The sequence below is a fragment of the Cheilinus undulatus genome, linkage group 9 (genome assembly GCF_018320785.1).
Source record: "Cheilinus undulatus linkage group 9, ASM1832078v1, whole genome shotgun sequence".
NCBI lineage: Eukaryota > Metazoa > Chordata > Actinopteri > Labriformes > Labridae > Cheilinus > Cheilinus undulatus.
The window spans coordinates 25,284,341-25,305,559 of NC_054873.1; the positions used below are offsets into that span (position 1 = coordinate 25,284,341).

Genomic DNA, 21,219 nt, shown 5'->3' on the forward strand with positions numbered 1-21,219 from the left:
CACTGAAAGTCCTGTAAGAATGTTTCCTGTTATCGGGAACAGTAGGCTACTGATTTAAAAGCGTTTGGAGTGAAGCAAAAAGAGGTAACGAATATAAAAGCATTTCGTTTTTAAATGTAGGCTAAGACCAAAAAAGCCACAGGAGGCTTTGCCTTCCCAGTCAGTTATGTTATGTGAGGGGGCGGACCACTACAGGCGCGCACAGCACGACGCGCGTATCAGAGCCAGCGCGTCGGCAAATAACCTCATTCTACATACTGACTGTTATTTAGAAGGTCTTCTCCTCTCATCTACCGTCGGTTTAAATAAGTCACACAGAAGAAGAGTGATCCACAGACCAACTACCGCCATGGCTGCGCTTTCCGGAGGAGAGACGTGCATCAAATACCTGATGTTCACGTTCAATCTAGTCTTTTGGGTGAGTTTGAATCGAAGAAATGTTCTCATTTCAACATGAACATCCTGTCTGTTGTGTGCATGGACGTGTGTGAGATTCGCGTGCATGCGCATTCATGCGTGAGCAGGTTACTAGGCTATGATGAAAAATGATTCAGGGTCCCAGAATCTTGCCGAGTGCTCACAGGCAGCTTCGGCCACTTAACACGGAATGTTTAAAAGGTGCTCCTCGAAATTATTTCTGGCAATGGCCACCATAAACACAGTTTGTCCCAATGCGTGTGAAGACCGAGCAGACTGGAACAATAATCCCCAGTGGCCAAGTGACCCAGTTCCTCCTCGCAGACTTCTCTCTGGAGTTTGCGCGCATGGCATTTTAATAATTAGAATGAGAAGGAGAGAGGCGTTTGATTGTGGAGGGGAGTATTATAGGCTATTAGTAACCGAGACTTCTGTTACGTTGCGTGATGTGAGAAGTTGCGCATGTCAGTTAGCCAGCTTGTGTGTATGATTATATCCTGGATATCCCAGGATAGGCTATGTGTGTCCTATACTTAGCCTGCAGGGTGTGTCGTGTCGGCTCCGTTTGTTTGTGATGTGTTTGTGTGTGAGAAAGTATGGTTTTAAATGGGTGTTTGCCCTTTTATGAGCGTTTATAATTTGTGCAGCTATAGTTAGAGCAGCCAGTCATTACATGGCAGACTGGGGTTTCCCACTTTGTATGTGTGTGTGGGGGGTTGTGTGTGTGTTTGCAGGGGCGGATGTAGTAATATAGACTTCCCAGGCCAAATCCAGTAAGGCCCATCCCCCTTTGGCTAAAAGCAATCTTAGTGAATAAACAAAATACTTTGAAGTATCTCTTTTAGGGTGACCAAGCCAGAGAACTATGACATACCCAAAAACCCAACAGTATCTACTCATCTAGAGCATCACCACTCAAACCCACCACATCTAAATATTCTAACACATCTCTAGGCCAGGTGCAACCTATAAAAACTAATTTATATGCTACTCACTGGTGCAATATCTGCTCTTCTGACACAGATCATATTCTATTACATGCCATTTTATCAAAAAGTTATCTACCACTTCATTGATTCAGTAGGTCTAAGACTTAGGGGTTTTTTTTTTTTGTGGTCACGTGATTTTGATGATGCACAAATGTCCATTGGCAGTCAGGAAGTGGGGGGCAGCCATTAGGAATGAATGGGGAGGAAAGCAGGTCCTTTTAAGCTCTAAATGGACCTGTGTGCTGCAATTATTATCAACATTTATAACGCTCTGCCTCTTCACCACAATAAACAGAAAAAAGGACTGGATGGCAAAACAGCTAAAATCAAAGTTATTGGTGCTTGGTTAACAAAAAAGAAAACATTGTTCCGGACAGGAAAGCCACCAAAGGCACATGGAATATATGAATAAATCGTAGTTTATGAGGTGAGGTGGCTTCTTCCAGGCTTTTAAAACAGAAAGCACCAGGTCAGGACCAGACAGAGTCCAGAGCCAATATGACCCATGATGGGAAACAAAATTGTTGGTGGTAGCTTGCACCTTGTAAAAAGTAGGTTTAAAGAAAATAAGTTTTGAGAAACTCGGCCCAACTTTTTTGGAAAATCAAACTCTGTTTGATGTTATGTTATTCAATCTTTGCTCCTTTTTTTCATTCAAGATACACATCATACCTCCAGTCTGAAGCATCATGTCACTATATTGGGAGGTTTAATGCAATTTAAGTGATGGTGAAATCTTCCTTGCATGAGTGTGAGAAAGAGATAGAGAGATAAGGTTAAAACAGCAAGTAAAAAATTGAATTCCCAATTGTTAGCAAATCTGCATAGTCAAAGTGACAGTTGGTTTGTCACCCTGACAATGAGTCAACCCACACTTTTTCTGTGTGTCACTTTTGTGTGTAAGGTCCAACATTTAAACTCAGTAGAGTCACACTCTGCTCTAACCTCTACTTCAGATGTTCTTCATTTGATTGGGTTGAAACAGGAAGTAAAGATAAGACACGGGATCATGTGGGGATGATTCACATGACATAAATGTCTGATCACAGCTCATTCTGCACACAGAACACTGTCCACTTTTGTATGAAGCAAACGCAGGGTTCACAAACCTTGCTTGGATAAAAACAGCTTCTAATAGGTAAAATAAGAGGTTCTCTTTGTCACATAGGAGTCATAGGAGGTACAGTTCTTTTTAGAGAACTGAATCATTTGTCTTAGCTCAGAAAAAGAGCTGGTTCTTTTGGCTCCAAAATGGGACCATTTTGGCTGTTTTTAATCAAGCAATGTTTTAGCCTATGGCTGTTATGTATGCATGTGTTATACAAAATGTCCAAGGCATGCACAAGTCTGGTATACTGGTGGTATGCATGCAGTTGGATTGAAACTCCACCAGGAAGAAGAAAGAAGAAGAAGAAACCATTGTAGCCCCTTGCTTTATCAACTGTAGTTGCTGCTTTGTGCAGACCACTATGGATGTTTTAGTTAATTATTATTTGGGAAATGCCAACGACCCTTTCTTTACTTCCACATACTGTGAAGGATGAATGTATATGAAACAGTCATTCCTCTACATCAAAAAAAGGGCAAAGGAAACCGGCTCTCATATGGGATCGGGCTCCTGTAATCACACAAAAGAGCCAGTTCTCTGAGCCAGCTCGTTTTTTAATGACACACCACTATCACACAATTCAAACACCTGGACAGGTATTTCACTGAAGGTTTTATGTCAACATGCCTCAACAGACCCCTCTCTACAGCTATTTCATCTCGCAAAACTATCTACCCACACAAGCTGTTAAAGACAAACTGTACATGTAGAAACATTGCGCTGAACAGAGGAAGGAACAAGAATTCATATCACATACACACAATAAAGGTCAGTTTTATGGGTGACACTGCTCCCTTGCCACTCCCTAACCGGTATAATCAGATGACTGAATAAGAGGCGTGGAGCTGTGAACGCTTTCCCTCTTCCCTTCATTTTCTCTCTGACACCATTGTGCTTCTCTTCCTTGTGGGAAGAAGTTAAACACTTGCACTGTGTCGTCTGAATCAGAATGGCGGTAGTAGGGGGGATCAAGTGTGTGAAATATCTCATGTTTATCTTCAACTTTTTCTTCTGGGTAGGTGTACCAGCATTTCCTGTATCGTACTGTGTGTGTTTGTGAGAGAGGGGCAGAGAAAGAGAAGAGACACTTTGTGTTGAAAATGTTTGCATTTTTGTGTGCTAATCTGCTGTTTTGTGTATGAAATGTTACATGCCAGATTATTTGTTAGTCAAATAATGTCAAAAGTGCAGTGCAATGCATAGAAACACACAGACTCTGAATAAAACTGAGCTGTCTTTTAGCCTCTTATAGTTAAATATTCACTGACATGCTGACAAGGCTTTTAGGGGTATCAATCATGTGAAGAGCACACTATATTCTTTAGGTAAAATGCTGTGTAACAAGTGTTTACTTAGAAGAGGCCAGTTTTACAGAATATAAAAACATCAATGCAATAATATTACACCTAGATCCCAAAGTTAATGATTTCTCATACTACACTGTGTGAATGTTGAGCACATCTATGACGCAACACTGGTAAAATTGAAACAAATGCTGTTTCTTGTGACATTACTATCCAGTTTAACACCAAGAATTACTAATAAGGTATAGAAGAAGACAGCTGACAGGGACATTCATGAAATGAAATCAAGTTTACCTAAATGGAGACAAGATCCTGATGGTAAGGATGCAATGAGACCCGAAGACATTAGCCTTACACTGCAGATGTGAAATATATACTCGAAGAAGTGAGAAAAGAATGCTTCATTGTAGGATGAAAAAGAGGATGGTGTAGTGAAAACAAATCAATTTGAACACTGACATTTTTCCCATATGAGACTGAAATTCAGAGTATTTAAAGCTACGTTCATGTGCTTCAGCTTGCAGGTACCGCTGTCTTTGCTATAGGCCTGTGGCTGAGATTTGACCCTAAAACCAAAGGCTTGTTTGAAGGACCTGACTCTCCCTATGTGTTTTACACAGGTAAGAGGCCCTCAGCTTACTTGCTTTGCAAAAACACCAAAATATGATTGTATTTCTAACATACTGTGTGTGTAGGTGTGTATATCCTGATAGGAGCAGGAGCTCTGATGATGGTGGTGGGTTTCCTTGGATGTTGTGGGGCCATTCAGGAATCCCCCTGTATGCTGGGACTGGTCAGTAATAAACCTTTTTCATTGCCTTTTTTTCTTGTATTCACTTATTTCACTAAAAATATAGTGTTCAAGGCAGTGATTTCACAAGCGCCCACGGTTGTTATCACACATTAGCAGGTGTGAGTCTTGGCCCATAAAGAAATACGAGACGTCTGCCTTGTACGTTGTTTACTGAGCAGTGTCAAGGCCAGTCTCTTGATTTCCCTGTACTTGTCTCCTCCCTCCCTCCCTCCCTCTGTGGCCCTAATCTTCTTGCACTAAATCTCTATGGAGGAGGAGCCTATGTAAATTGGGTTCAACTACACTCAAACGACCTTACTTGTCCACACATGCACACCACACATGCACGCACATTCACACAGCAAAGTGAGATTAATTTTCTCCTCTCCTTTGTGCAGTTTTTCTTCTTCCTGCTCATCATATTTGCTATTGAGGTGGCAGCTGGTATCTGGGGATTCTCCAACCAAAGCCAGGTAATGTGCAAGTGTAAAGTCTGCTGCATGCATGATTGTATTCACATAACAATTCATAGGTCATACAATATTATTGCATAATTTAAAAAAAAACAACATTAGGAAAAATGGCCTTTTTGGAAAGACTAATGTCTTTTATACATACATGTTGTACAAAGATTCACACTAGATTTCTACATTTTCAGAGCATTTTAAACATAAATTAACATTTGGGTAGCAATTTTTGCACATTCATCCTGGGTTATGATGCCAACTGGTTGTATTGTTCTTCTTATGGAGTGTCATATTTAAAGCTTTTATTAAAATTCATCTCAAGTACAGTTTAAATGAAGACAATAAGGAAGAACTTCCTTCCTTATTGCCATACATGTCTTGACATCACTACCCAGACTGCCTTGCACAATAGCAGCCTACATATGTATCTGCTCCTTCAAGTTTCTTAAACAGTAGAAATCTAGTGTGTCTTTGTGCAACGGACATATATGACACAAATCTTGATCCAATAAGGTATACAGGTACATTTAAAAAATTTGAATATTATTAAAAAGTTCAGTATTGTTTGTCACTTATTTCAGAAAGTGAAACCCATACATTACTGTATATAGCTTCATTACACATAGAGTGACATTTTTCAAGCCTTTATTTCTTGAAATGTTGATGATTATGGCTTAGAGATAATGAAAACCCAAAGTTCAGTGTCTCAGAAAATAAGAATATTACATAAGATCAATAAAATAAAATAATTTTTTCAACAGAAATGTCAAGCTTCTGAAAAGTATGTTCATTTCTACGCACTCAATACTCAGTTGGGCCTCCTTTTGCATGAATTACTGCATCAGTGCAGCATGCCATGGAGGCGATCAGCCTGTGGCACTGCTCAGGTGTAATGGAAGCCCAGGTTGCTTTGATAGCGGCCTTCAGGTCATCTGCATTGTTGGGTCTGGTGTCTCTATTCTTCCTCTTGACAATACCCCAGTCAGGCCAGTTTGCTGGCCAATAAAGCACCGTAACACCATAGTCATTGAACCAGCTTTTGGTACCTTTGGCAGTGTGGGCAGGTGCCAAGTCCTGCTGGAAAATGAAATCAGCATTTCCATAAAGCTTGTCAGCAGAAGAAAGCATGAAGTGCTCTAAAATGTCCTGGTAGATGGCTGCGTTGACTGTGGACTTCATAAAACACAGTGGACCAACACCAGCAGATGCCATGGCAGCCCAAATCATCACTGTGGAAACTTCACACTGGACTTCAAGCAACGTGGATTCTGTGCCTCTCCACTCTTCCTCCAGACTCTGGGACCTTGATTTCCAAATGACATGCAAAATTTATTTCCATCTGAAAAGAGGACTTTGGACCACTGAGCAGCAGTCCAGTTCTTTTTCTCCACAGCTCAGGTTAGATGTGTCTGACGTCTCTGCTTCAGGAGTGGCTTGACACAAGGAATGCAACATTTGTAGACCATGTTAAGGATTCGTCTGTGTGTAGTGGCTCTTAATGCGCTGACTCCAGCCTCAGTCCTTTTCTTGTGAAGCTCTCCCAAATTCTTGAATGGATTTTGCTTGACAATCCTCTCAAGGCTGCGGTTATCCCTTATGCTCGTGCACCTTTTCATACCACACTTTTTCCTTCCACTCAACTTTCTATGGATATGCTTGGATACAGCACTCGGTGAACAACCAGCTTCTTTAGCAGTGACCTTTTTTGGCTTACCCTCCTTGTGGAGGGTGTCAATGACTGTCTTCTGGACATCTGTCAAGTCTGCAGTCCTCCCCATGATTGTGTAGCCTACTGACCCAGACTGAGAGACCATTTAAAGGCTCAGGAAACGTTTGCAGGTGTTTGGAGTTAATTAGCTGATTAGGGTGTGACACCATGACTTTCCAATATTGAACTTTCTCACAATATTCTAATTCTGAGACACTGATTTTTTGGGTTTTCATTATCTGTAAGCCATAATCATTAAATTTTCCAGAAACAAAGGCTTGAAATATTTCACTCTATGTGTAATGAGTCTATATGATATATATGGGTTCACTTTCTGAAATGAGTGACAAAAAATATAAAACTTTTACATGATATTCTAATTTTTTAGATGTACCTGTATATTTCTTTATACAGTTCATTCAGAAAATATTCAGACCCCCTTGGTGATACATCTTTTTAAGTTACCTTTTCTCTCATTAATCTCATTACCCTAAAATGACAAAGAGGAAACAGAATTTTCAGACATTTTGCAAGCTCTGCATACCTGGATTGGGGATTATCTGCCATTCTTCTTTACAAATCTTCTCAGACTCAGTCAGGTTGGATGGGGACCGTTGGTGGACTGCCATTTTCAGGTCTCTCCAGAGATGTTGGATTGAGTTCAGGTCATGGCTGTGGCTGGGCCACTCTAGGACATTGACAGAGTTGTCCCGAAGCCACTACGCTCCTGTCTTGCTGTGTTCTTAGGGTCATTGTCATGTTGGAAGGTGAACCTTCGGTCCAGTCTGAGGTGCTGAGCACTGCAAAACAAGTTTTCATTGAAGGTATCACTGTACTTCACTTTTCTCTCAACCGTAACCAGCCTCCCAGTTCCTGCTGCTGAAAGACATCCCCACAGCATGATGCTGCCACCACCATGCTTTACTGTTGGGATGGTATCGGGCAGGTGATGAGTGGTACCCAATTTTCTCCAGACATAATGTTTAGAATTGAAGCCAAACAGTTCAGTCTTGGCTTCATCAAACCAGAGAATCTTGTTTCTCACTTAGACTGAGAGTCCTTCCATGCTTTTTAAATGCAAACTCCAAGCAGGCTTTCATGCATTTTGCAGTGGGGGCTGCCATCTAGCCACTCTGCCATAAAGCCTGTCTGGTGGAGGGCTAGTGATGGTTGTCCTTCTGCAACTTTGACCCATCTCCACACAGGATCTCATTGGGTTCTTGGTGATGCCAGACTTATTCTATTTGAGAATATTAGAGGCCACTTTGCTCTTTGGAAGCTTCAGTGCAGCAGAATTTTTTTTAGCCCCTTCCCTTTTAGCCTTGAAACAATCCTGTCTCTGAGCTCTGCAGGCAGTTCCTTCGACTTTGTGGCTTGCTTTTTGCACTGATTTGCAAGGTCAGCTGTAAGAGGTGTGTGCCTTTTAAAATCATGTCTGATCATTTTAATTTACCACAGGTGGGCTCCAATCAAGGTGTAGAAACATCTCAGCAATGATCAAGAGAAATTGGAGGCCCCTGATCTCCATTTCAAGTGTTTTTGCAAAGGGTCTGAGTACTTATGTCATTGTGATATTTCAGTTTTTCCTTTAAAATAAATGTGAACATTTTCTCATAATCTGTGGGTAGATTAAGAGAGAAAATGAACAAGTGTAGCATAAGGCTGCAACATTAACAGAAGAGAAAAGTGAAGTGGGTTTGAATACTCTCCAAATGCACTGTGTGTAGGATTCCCTTTCAACTGTAGTGTGTACCACATCTTTCTGTTTATTTCTTTGTTGCTGTTAAACGTGACACATTTTCTCAGCAGGGGGATCTAATTGATCTGATCTTGAATTAATGTTGTAGTTAGAAAGGCAGTATTATGAAATCTATCTTTTGTCCCATGTTTAAACATTCTTCTCGGCTTGCTGCTGTCTTGCAGGTGGTGAATGACATCACAACATTTTACCTGCAAACCCACAAAAACTACCTGGAAACACAAGACCAGCGCCTCAGAGAGACACTGATTGTGATTCAAAAAGGGGTGAGCCATGTCTGACAAGTACTGACTGATTGTATTCATCAAAAAGACAAATGCAGTGTGCTCCAGTTAGAGATTCAGCATTGATTTTTCAAATGTTTCTAGTTGTTTGGAAAGGGCACAAATGTAAAAATTTAGCCCTATACTTTGAAGGAAGAGTTCAGCACATTAAGAAGAGAGCTTGTATACAAACCAGAGTTCCAAAAAGGCTGGGACACCATATAAAATATAAATAAAAACAGAAAAAAGCAATTTACAAAACCTTTTTAACCTATGTTCAATTTAGTACAGCACAGTGACAAAATAGCTAATGTTAGCTGTACACTTCTGATAGCTTGATGCCTGCAACACTTTCCTAAAAACTTAGGGCAGGAGCATGCTTACCACTGTCTGTAAGTGTCTGGAGCTGAAGACACTAAATCAGGTGTGCCTATACTTAATTCCCTGAGGGCCACATACGGATATCTATCAGGATGATTGGGCTATTTTTTCATCGAGTAAAAAAAAAAAAAAAATCCAGTGTAGGTTAAGACATGATTAGTGGTTGAAAAAACTGAAAGAAAAAACAACATTGTTAAGCTTTTTTGAATGGCAAGTAAAATTTAATGGGACTCTTGTCAGCCCTGGCTACCACTGGCCCCCAGTCAGGATAAGAATGATACCTCATGTAGCAGACAGAGGAAAGGCCGATGGCTCATCACATTCAAACACAAACAAGAGAAAACTCCAAATGGAGGATGGTTGGGTCAGTGTGCTTTGAAATGAGACCTTGAGACATTTATGTTCCGATAATCCGTTTATTTTTATTAATCAGGGCATTGTGAATCAAGATATTATTTCCGTCCTCAAAATGGATACCATTTATATTTTCAAAGCATGTCAATAAAATCTTCCAATCAAAATGTTTGTTTACAGAATCAACACATCAGCACCACCTAGTGCTTAAACTGTAAGCACAGTCGAGCACAAGATAGATATTCTAATTGGGGCTGTATTCTATTTTGTTTTCAAATTTGCTATGAGCCAATTAAAAATGGACCTTGGGCCATTTTAGGCCCTCAGGTCATAGTTTGGACATCCCTGCACTAATTGTGGCAGCATTAAAAGTTTACTACAGTACACTTAAAAACATTAGGGGTTTTCCATTTAATATTTTCAAGAACTATACAGTTTATTATTTTGAACCTTAAATATCTTGCCCCCATGTTTTTAATTGAATTTAGGTTGGAAATTATATGCAAATCACTGCATTCTGTTTTTTATTGGCACAAATCAATTGCCCAACTTTTTTGGAATCAGGGTTTGGACCGGATTTTCGGGGGGGTATAGGAGATGTGTATAATAAGCCACTTAAGCTGTGAATTTGGATGCAACAGCTCCAGCTTGGATGACTAGAATGAGGGAGGATAAGTGTTTCAGTAGTAGCAGTAATGTGAAAACGGGATTAGACTTTGAGTAAATTTAGAGAGTTAAATTCTTCTAGAGCAGTGCGTTCTAAAGTGCAGGCCTCTGAGGGAGTGTAGGTGGGTCACGAGAGATTAATTAAAATAACTAAAAATCCCAGGGGAAAAATTAAATAAAATAAATCATGTTTTAAATCAAGGGTTCCCAAACTTTTCAGTCTGCGACCCCAAAATTAATGGTGATGGGGACCAGGGACCCCCACTGCCCCTACAGGTGGTTGAGGTATAGTTGAACACAGCCGTGCACATTCAAGAATGGTCAGGTGCAGACTTACAGTTTTTTTTTTAACATTACTTTATTATCAGCATAAATCTCACCAAATGACTATGGATTCATTTTAAAGTTTTCATTTTACATACATTCCTACAAAAAACTGGTAAAATATATAATTTTTTATTATAATGTGTGTATTATAATTATATTTTTAATATTTATTTATGACAATACACACAGGTACAAGCCCTGACATATACAAACAAACAACACTAACATATTCACAACAACACAACATATAAGGGAGATCAGTGCATGCTCATACTTAAATAAATGTTCAGTTCATTGTCAAAAGGTTCAAAATGTCCTATACAGGGTTAGATCCGTTTTCAAAAACAAGACAAATACAAGCACAGCATTTCTCATATTAACCAGATTTAAGAGTCAATCAGATCAGATTAAATCAAATCAATATTTGCGATGATGATATGTGCCCCCACACCTGCTTCCAAATGGTTTCAGAGCTAAACTTAGTGTCATTTAGTGTATCTGTTATTCGCTCCATGCCTAGAAGATTAAAAAACTCAAATATCCATGTTTCTATAGAGAAGCATTTTGGTTTATGAATTTTCCAGTTTGACAAAATCATTCTTTTTGCAGCCAAGAAGGCTAAACCAACTGTCTTCCTTTCTTGTCTTGTTTTTAATTGTACAGCTCTATGACCCAACAGGCACACAGATGGACATGGAGCAATATTTACATTAATGATCACTGAAATTAACTTACAGACTTCTGTCCAAAATAACTTGACTGCAGGGCAGAGCCATAACAAATGCATCAAATTTCCCACTTGTCCACATTTATGCCAACAAAGACTTGAAACACTTGGGTCTATTCTTTTAAGTCTAGAGGGAGTAATATAAGCTCTATGAAGAATTTTCAGCTGTATTACTCTACCTCGGACTGACTTTGAGGTTGTTTTAATGTCACGCCAAATGTTTTCCCACTCTGCAGAAATAAATTTGACCCCTAAATCAAGTTCCCATTGTGACTCTGTCTTTGAGTTCGGGTTTGGGGAAGAATGAAGCAGTAAAATATATAATTGGAAGGCATCCCACAGTGGGTCCCAGTCCCCAAATTAGGAACCGTCGTTTTAAATAATCATCAAGTACTTGCTTACATGTTATTATTCTAAGGCTCAGAAGTAACAAAATACAGCCAGAAGTTTTAACTCATGTCACCTTTGTATCATTCATTTTGTCTGATGTATAGAATCAGTGTTATGATTGAACTGGTGTTAGATTAACTGGTGACCCTACATTTTACTATGCCTCTTGATTCTCAGTTTAAAGAATTCATCAGTGCCTTTGGAGACTTTAATGCTACCACGAAGGAGTTTGGTGGGCCACAAAGAACACGCATAGAGATATTTATTATTATGTTATGTATATAAAAAATAAATGGCTTTGCAGATATCTGATTAAAACAAAATAAATGGCAGTGGCAGTTTCTGAAACAAAAATATGATAAATAGAAGGTTAATATTTGAGTCTCATGGTATGGTTGTACAAGAGTAATTCGCCCGCCCCAGAAAATTTTTACGTCTCAGATGGGCCGTAGCAAAATGAAGTTTGGGAAAGGCTTACAAAATCTAACAGTGACATTTTGTGTGTTTACAGCTGAACTGTTGTGGTCCATCAAATAAACCAGAAGACGCTGCCAAGGAAACGTGCCCCCAGCGAGAGCTGCTTGAAGACCTCATTACTAAGGTACAACTGTCCTCAGGGTGTCTATTGTAGTGGGAATTTTCTCAGATTTAGGATACAAGCAAAGAGAGCTCAAGTCAGAGGTGTCTTCATCATGAGTTTATTAGAAAGTTGTTCTTGCAAGAAGAGGAGTCTCACAACAACAATCTGAACAGACAGCTGATGGGAGAGTCCTGCCAGATGCGGGGTGCAGTCCCTTTTTATAGATTACAGAACAAAGATAAATGCTGTTTAATTCATTAAAGAATGATCATTGGATAAAAAAATATCTGCAGTGTACAAACACAGTATTTCATAGGTTGACTGACATCTGCATGGTTGTTGACCTTAGTTTACAGTAGTTCTGCATTCTGCACTACTTCTGCAAAAGTAAGATATTGCTAGAAGGTCATCCCTGTCTCATAACTTCCTCTGTGATTGTAAAAATAAATCAAGACACCGTTTAACATTGTTTTTTCTTGTCTGATGTCTCACACCCTAGAAGTTTCGTGTCTGCAAAGCATCATGTGTATAACAAATAAGCATGAATAAAAATAAATTTTCCACTACACCTTGCATTAGATGCTAACACTGTCAGGCACTTGGTGAGGAGGCAATGAAAAACTGTCATGTGACAAATCAAAACATGCAAAAGATTTCAGCCATGATTCAGCTCTGCCCGGGCAAAACAATTACTGTATGTCAAATATTAAACGACGGTGTCACACATGTCAAAGGTCTTTTAGTTGTTACTTTCCAGGCTTTGCAGTGTTACTATGGCAACAACAGTTTACTGAAACCCACACATCTTAGGCTGTCTGTAACCAGGCGCCATACCATGTGTCCTCTTCTGTGTAGATAAAGATGAGCTGATAGGAATCGTTTCTGTTGCAGAGCTGCCCCGATGCCATTGATGAGGTCTTTGACTCCAAGCTGCACATCATCGGAGGAGTGGGCGTCACTATTGGTGTTGTTATGGTAAGTGTGGGGTTGGCTTCACTTGAGCTTATCAAATGTCCACAGTACGGTGCTGACAGCTGCTATCACAGACATTATTAATAAAGGCATCTCATTGTTACAGGTGTTCGGGATGATCTTTAGCATGCTCCTGTGCTGCGCCATCAGGAAGTCTCGGGAGGTGGTGTGACATCTGCCCTCACATTCTTTAGCCCTTTTAATGTTGCATGATGTCATTCCTAGAGTCACGTGACTCTCCACTGCCAATAGAGACACTGCTTACCCAAGAATGGAAACCTGAGATAAGCTGGGTGCAGACATTTCTGACTATTACATTATACATTATCAATAACTGTGCTGCTGACACTTAGAGCCACCTTACTGGACTATGTACATGCAATGTGGTTATATGGCCCAACTATAACATGGGTGTCATCTGTGCTTCAATGACTATGTAGTACGGAGATGTGTAATTTTGTGGTCATTTGATTGAAAATAGTACCTGTGAACTTCAAATTATATAGACTAAAGATCGTGTTATTGTGTACTGGTCACATTTTGCACCTCTTGGCGGGAATAGTCACAGACCAGGGCCATCCAAAACACACAATCACTTTAGCACAGTACAACAACCAATGCAACTTCATTCGCAACTCTTTTCTTAAAGACACAGAAATCAAACAGCAGTGACTAGTAGCCAATTCAGTGCTGGGCTGTGAACTATTTATTTTTTCAGCTTGGTATTAGGGTTGCATTTTGTTTTCTCATTGTGTAAATTGTTTTTTCTCTTTCATTTCATTCTCTTAACATGCCCTTTACAAAATCGCCTTTAATTCTGTCACTTTTTTTAATGTGTTTTTTTATATGTAAAAAGAAAATGGCACTTAGCTCGTTGTTTGCTACATTGGTTCGATGATGTGTTTTATAATGTCATTATCATTTGAAAGAGACTGGATTGATTTATACCATATGCACTATGTTTTACAGAGACAACCAAATAAAGTTAACATACTGCGTGGACTTTGATGGTATCATGTATTCTCCAAGGGTCTATTTATAGGGTAAGTTATCTTGATAGCAATTTTTTTAATATCAAACTGAGGCACTATCAGATTGACTTTGTCCTGTGGTGCCTTGATAAGCAACAACTGTCAAATTAGTGGGGAAAAAAACATGATTCCCCACCTCCCTTCTTTGATTGTTGTAGCTATCAAGTGTGACTAATGTAGAGTTTGATACAAGACAAGAACAAAGGCGAGACCCGTCTTTGTTTTTAGTCATCCCATCAAAAATAATTAACGGAAAATCTTTCCTTAAAACAAGCCACACACACTGATTATGTGTGGTAGTCAGTGTGGTTAAATTCAAATGACTCATGATTTCCTCAAAATGAGGTGAGAATAAAGTTAGTGCCCCTCCCATAACTGTTTTAGGAAGTTAACTTTGATTTGGTTGATGACAGGAAGGCGTTTCTCTCCCAAACACCCAACCCCCACTTTGTAGATAACACTGATTATGAGAAGAAGTGTGCACATAAGTGAGCCAATGTCTCCTTGTTGCTTTGTGTGATTGCCGTTTATATAACAGAATGTTCACTGGCCAAAGGAAGAGGGCAGGAAAACTGAGATAACAATGTGAAAAAACATCCACAATGAGGCCAACATCAGCACTTAAACACACAAAGTATTTCCCCAGAACACAAAATTATTTGATAACAACTGCACAGTCTGTCCTAAGTAGCATATTTTCTTTTTCATTATTACTAAACCTAGCCTTGATGCTGCCGAGGGAATGCAGACGTTCTCTACACTTTCCTCTGGCTCTAAAATGATACAAGTAAAAACTGGGGGGTACTATGTTTACAGTTTTATCTCATTCCTCAGCTTCATCCTTGGAAATGTTTGCCAGTTCCTCTGATTGTAAGACAGTGCGTGTATAAAGCATGGTGTCCACCTGGAGAAGGCTAAAAAGACACTGCAGCACAGCAAGAAGCAGCTGGTATTTACAGCTGATGGATTCAAGGCCTGAGTCAAGCGTGAAAGCTTTTGCTTGCATGCCAGTCTCCAAGTGACAATGCATGCTTTGTGCACCTTCACCTAGAGAGCATTTACTTTTTCTCCCACACTGTTCAAGAATTGTGTTGTGCTCTTGTTTGTCCACAAAACTTGAAGGTTGGGAATGATTCTGAACAGAAGTAAGGAGTCTGGTTTGAGTCTGAAGGAAACATTGCGGGCTGTGGGAGTATATCTGTCTGGGCACACACAGTACTGCATTTGCTAAGAGCTTGGAAACAACAAGGATGTCCATATCTGTGTCATCAGAGATGAAGCACCTTCGGCTATGTTGTAAAAGGGCATTATGTAAGAGGAATTCAAATGTCCCACCAGCAGGTACAACGCAGCCTGGCTCCAACAAATAACGATGAAAGGAAGGGGAATTTGGGATGTCATTATCTGAAAGTGAAGATTTGCTTTTGTTGGAATGTGTGGTCTTCGTTGATGATGTAGTTGCTGCAGTAGTCATGGGCTCCCAAGTTGAAAGAAGCATGCGGATGGAGTCATGAAATGCAGAAACATACTGGTCAGTTTGCCCTTCCCCTGCACCACAAACAATCAAACTGTGAGGTTTGACCTTTAGCCTTTTGTCTGAGTCATGGAAAGCAACATGGACATACCTGCAGAAGAAAAAATAATTACATTTTAACCTGCACAAATCAAACAGGATGCAAAAGATAGAAGATATTTTATATTTTCATACCTATGAGCTCCGAGAAGTATTGACCTGCAAAAGGTCAGTGTTGCAATGTGGTCTGGTTCAATCATCCGGCAGTCTGTGACAGGTGCTGTTCCACTTAGACGGGCAAAGAGAGACAGTTCATCTTCATCAACACATTCCACAATGCTAATATCTGCCTGTGCAGCTAAGGCCAGGGAAGCAGCAGACTGTTTCACAGCAGACAGGATCACAGAGACACCCAAACTCTTCAGGTTTGCAATAGCACACTCTAGTGACCTTTCTGCCCAGGCACTAAACTGCACAATACTTCTCTCCATCCTTGAATTCTGACCCATTCCTTGTTCTCCACATCTCAGCTCCAGCACTTCTCCTGCACTGAGCAGTTTAGGCTGCAGACAGCCAGATAAAACAACAGCTTTAACCAGCTGTTGTTCACTTTGTGGACAGGATGTAACAAAGTCTCTGTGAATGATCTGCCCCTCAATCAAACGTGAACAACTAATAGGAAAGCCTGTTACAGGTGTATGCAAAGCAGATAAGTTGTCATCTATGAGGTGGAGTGATACAGAGGGGGGATCATTTTTTAATTTCCAGTTACTGAGCAGTTCACATGTGAGGTTGCTAAAAAAGTCACAGTGTGTTTGACCCAAACGTGAATGAAAGAAAGACGCAAGCAGCTTCTGAACACTGGGAATGTGTGCTTTAGCAGTGAACTCCTCACTCGAAAGACAGCATCCAAATGGGACTACCCCCATGGCAACTGTGTCGTGAAGGTCCTCCAGTGCAAAGGCCAGCAGTTTTTTAGCCCAGCGTCTGGCAGTAGAAGCCACTGCTACATCTCTAGAGTCATAACTTTGAGATGTATTAGGCTCCTTGCAAGCTGTCGCATGAATCATCCTTAGTAATGACGCTAGCAGAAGGATAAATGTCTTAGATCCGTCACCTGTCACAGTGCTATGCTTCAAGACGGATTCAACAATCAACCTGTAGAGAAAAAAAGCATGACTCAATCAAAACAGAAATATACCAAAGAGAGCATCATACTGACAGAGCATAAACCTTGGAGCACTTACCTGGCCAGTGGATTTTCCAGTCGTAATGCAGTGACAATTTTTATCCCACTTCGGCTCAACATGGCTTGTCCTGTGTCTCGGGTGAACAACACCTGCCCTCCTTTGGGGCCAAAACTACGGAGGACAACTGATTCCAATACAGAAACTGCCTGAAGAACATGATTCAGGTGAAGATGCTCCACTGGTGGCATCACCAGACACTGGAGAGCTAAGGTTAAAACTGTAAATAGGAAAAATATCAAAATTAAATGACAAGTTTTACAAACAAGAAGAAGACCTATGATGGTTTGTTAACAAGACACCTTTATTTAAAGTCACAGGTTGTGTAAGATTGTTATTTTAGCTCACAATGTAAAAAAGCATATCTACTGATGCTTTTTTATGCATAAAAATCCTGCTTGCCTTGTAAAATCTTTAGTTTTTACTGATCACTTTGGGCTTTTTGGTTATTTCAATACAAACTTAAGATGCCACAAAACAATTTAAATGAAGCATGGTTAGCATTAAGTATAAAAATACACTGTAGCTATGTCTTCAAACTCGTGGTTGACTTTACTTTCATAGGTCGGTAACAGACTTTGATATTAAATTAACAGTTTCTAAACTGTTTAAAATTCCTTGCAGTGGGTTTGAAAAGCTAAAAGTGGTGATCAAATAGTAAAGAATATGATTTGTTAAGTGGAGTTGCATTATATCAACATTTGCTTTTTTGTTCATTTGACTTTTTTATGATATTTATCATCATTCCTTACACTTTAAAGCCCATTTGAAGGACTGAAATTTGAGAATTTGTTCATCCTCAAACTTTAAATTTTATGTTTTAAGGTCTTAAGTTTTAGGTCTGAACTACATTTAGATAAATGAATCAGCTCACTGTTTTTGTAAATATTGGCATGTCTGTGATCAGCAAAAAATCCGTATCCAAAAATCCCCATAAATTTCTGATGAAATTCAGGCAACAGTGGCGAATAAAGATCTGTCTCATTGAATGACTATGGGAGAAATCCCCCACTGCCATGCAATATGTGAACTCAGAGTGAGTTGTATGTATTTTTTTTAGGAAACAACAAAGAAGAAAACAAAGACTATCACACAATTATTTGCTTTCTTACTGTCTCAAAAATTAGCTTTTCCCTAGAGCGCTCATTGACTACAGTGTTTTCTGTTTTGCTCTATAGTGCTTAATGGCTGCAGTGTACAGGTACAGGTGCTCAGGTGTGATGGAAGCCCAGGTTGCTTTGATAGCGGCCTTCAGGTCATCTGCATTGTTGGGTCTGGTGTCTCTCATCTTCCTCTTGACAATACCCCATAGATTCTTTACAGGGTTCAGGTCAGGCCAGTTTGCTGGCCAATCAAGCACAGTAACACCATGGTCATTGAAGCAGCTTTGGTACCTTTGGCAGTGTGGGCAGGTGCCAAGTTCTGCTGGAAAAATGAAATCAGCATCTCCATAAAGCTTGTCAGCAGAAGGAAGCATGAAGTGCTCTAAAATGTCCTGCTAGATGGCTGCGTTGACTGTGGACTTCAGAAAACACAGTGGACCAACACCAGCAGATGCCATGGCAGCCCAAATCATCACTGACTGTGAAAAATTCACACTGGACTTCAAGCAACATGGATTCTGTGCCTCTCCACTCTTCCTCCAGACTCTGGGACCTTGATTTCCAAATGACATGCAAAATTTATTTCCATCTGAAAAGAGGACTTTGGACCACTGAGCAACAGTCCAGTTCTTTTTCTCCACAGCCCAGGTTAGATGCGTCTGAAGAATGCGGCATTTGTAGACCATGTCCAGGATTGGTCTGTGTGTAGTGGCTCTTGATGCACTGACTCCAGCCTCAGTCCACTCCTTGTGAAGCTCCCCCAAATTCTTGAATGGATTTTGCTTGACAATCCTCTCAAGGCTGCGGTCATCCCTTATGCTGGTGCACCTTTTCCTACCACACTTTTTCCTTCCACTCAACTTTCTATGAATATGCTTGGATACAGCACTCTGTCAACAAGCAGGTTCTTTAGCAATGACCTTTTGTGGCTTATCCCCCTTGTGGAGGGTGTCAATGACTGTCTTCTGGACATCTGTCAAGTCTGCAGTCCTCCCCATGATTGTGTAGCCTACTGACCCAGACTGAGAGACCATTTAAAGGCTCAAGAAACGTTTGCAGGTGTTTGGAGTTCATTAGCTGATTAGGGTGTGACACCATGTCTTTCCAATATTGAACTTTCTCACAATATTCTAATTTTCTGAGACACTGACTTTTTGGGTTTTCATTACCTGTAAGCCATAATCATCAAATTTTCCAGAAACAAAGGCTTGAAATATTTCACTCTATGTATAATGAGTCTATATGATATATATGGGTTCAGTTTCTGAAATGAGTGACAAAAAATATTGAACTTTCTCATGATATTCTAATTTTTTTAGATGTACCGGTAGTGTTTGACCTCTGACTGCTGTGTTGGTGATGTGAGAACAGAGTTTGATTCTGAGCACTGTTTAGACTATTCTGATGTGATTGTTTGATTTTGAACACAGATTTAGATTTTATAGAAGTAGCTTGAAAACTGAGATTTATGTTCAATGTTTACAGAAAAGGAGAGGTGTTTGAAAAGTGTGTCTTAGCAATCATGAAAAAAACTGTAAAAAATATCTTCAGAGTAGATACAGAGTACTACCCAAACAAATACTTCACAGTGTTTATTTTATCAAGGTTTTTTAATTTATGAAGGCTTTATCAAGCATTAATCCGTGAAATCAATGCCAGATCGTTGTATGCGAACTTAACAATCGCTAATAATTACTAATTTAAATTCATATGGGCGTCAGGTATTGAAATTGGCCCTAATTGCAGTTTAATAATAAGACCTTCAGTGGTTTGCCTTGTGCCAAGTGAATGTAACGATATGTGAAACACATCCGTATTATGGCTGAAAGACTGCAGAAATTAAAATTTAAGACGCATTTATAAAAGCCTTTCATCGTTGGTTCATTGCTAGTAGCCTACATAGTTGACAGATATCATAGTACAGTGGTGGTACAGAATCCTCCTGTCTCGGTGTTACGGTTAAAAGAGTTACCATGTTAATAGCGACTTCCAGTCTGATGCGAAGGAAAGCCGTACAATGTCCTAAACCACATTGTTTGTTTATTTTATTATAAAGCACATCTTGTGAAAATTTTTAACGTTTCAATAAAAACTAAACAGGTTGGGGAATTTACTATGACACGTTCACAGCACCTGCTGTAACAACAGACACAGTCGTCTGAAAGTCCCCAGTTAACATGGTTACCCTTTTAACTATAACACCGGGACAAGCTTTTGGAGATACAATGTTCTATGAAGTCTACTCGCAATGTGCTAGCAATGAACCACGGACAAAACACATTTTACAGCTACTTCAGCAGTTTTGATTGTTACACTAGATGACACCTAGTGCAAAACCACGGTTTGGTTTTTACTTTCGCCTCTCCGTTTATTATTGTCACTCTAGCTACGCTACGTAGATAGCGTTAGCGTCTGCTAGCTTGACAGTTAGCCTAACAATCATTCGGTGGACTCCCCCTCTGATACCACACGATTAGTTTAGTCAAGGTCATCGCGGTCGGCTCGAAGGTACAGTTTTGAAAAAATTTCAACAATGGATCATTCTCAGAGAATGAATTAAAACATCAATACTCACCACCGAAAAGCAGGGACGCTTCCTCTGTATCCTAGAGACGACACTTCTTCTATCAATGGTCGCGTGCATCAGAGCTGAGTGCTGCCGCCTAGCGCGTGGATGTAAACGCTGTTATTCTATCACTGACACCAACACTTCATAGGACAGTGTTTGTCTGAAAGGTATGGAAGCCCATTTCCGTCACTTAAAGAATAAAAATGTGGAAGTTAAGGAATTTTTAAAAAAAGAAGAAGAATCCTAAATCATAATTATGAAATAAAAGTCGAAATTATGAGATAAAAAGTCAAAAGTATGAGATAAAAAGTCATAACTATGATACAAAAAGTCGAAATTATGAGATAAAAATTCATAATTATGAGATAAAAAGTCGAAATTATGAGATAAGAAGTCGAAATTATGAAATAAAAAAGTCATAATTATGAGATAAAAAGTCATAATTATGAGATAAAAAGTCGAAATTATGAGATAATGAAGTCAATGTAACTGCTGCATAGGCACACATTATCTCATAATTATGACTTTTTATCTCATAATTTCGACTTTTA

The 21,219-nt window shown here is 39.7% G+C and overlaps 2 protein-coding genes across 3 annotated transcripts; one reads left to right on the top strand and one right to left on the bottom strand.

Annotated features, from left to right (window-relative positions):
• Window positions 1-210: 210 nt before the first annotated feature.
• cd9a (CD9 molecule a) lies at window positions 211-14,207 on the top strand. 2 transcript variants are annotated; one of them, XM_041796600.1, is made up of 8 exons: window positions 211-418; window positions 4,336-4,438; window positions 4,514-4,611; window positions 5,010-5,084; window positions 8,710-8,811; window positions 12,165-12,254; window positions 13,125-13,208; window positions 13,312-14,207. In XM_041796600.1, the coding sequence occupies exons 1-8, from the start codon at window positions 350-352 to the stop codon at window positions 13,375-13,377; spliced, it is 687 nt and encodes a 228-aa protein (XP_041652534.1). In that variant the 5' UTR covers window positions 211-349; the 3' UTR covers window positions 13,378-14,207. The 2 variants fall into 2 exon arrangements, with proteins under 2 accessions (XP_041652534.1, XP_041652535.1); XM_041796601.1 differs by lacking the exon at window positions 211-418 and adding an exon at window positions 3,394-3,529.
• Window positions 14,208-14,989: 782 nt separating this feature from the next.
• On the bottom strand, window positions 14,990-20,724 carry bbs10 (Bardet-Biedl syndrome 10). Its single transcript, XM_041796599.1, has 4 exons — window positions 20,675-20,724; window positions 16,997-17,216; window positions 15,945-16,907; window positions 14,990-15,861 (listed from the first exon to the last, which is right to left on the bottom strand). Exons 2-4 carry the CDS (start codon window positions 17,185-17,187, stop codon window positions 15,060-15,062), a joined length of 1,956 nt encoding a protein of 651 aa, XP_041652533.1. The 5' UTR covers window positions 17,188-17,216; window positions 20,675-20,724; the 3' UTR covers window positions 14,990-15,059.
• Between the last annotated feature and the right edge of the window lie 495 nt (window positions 20,725-21,219).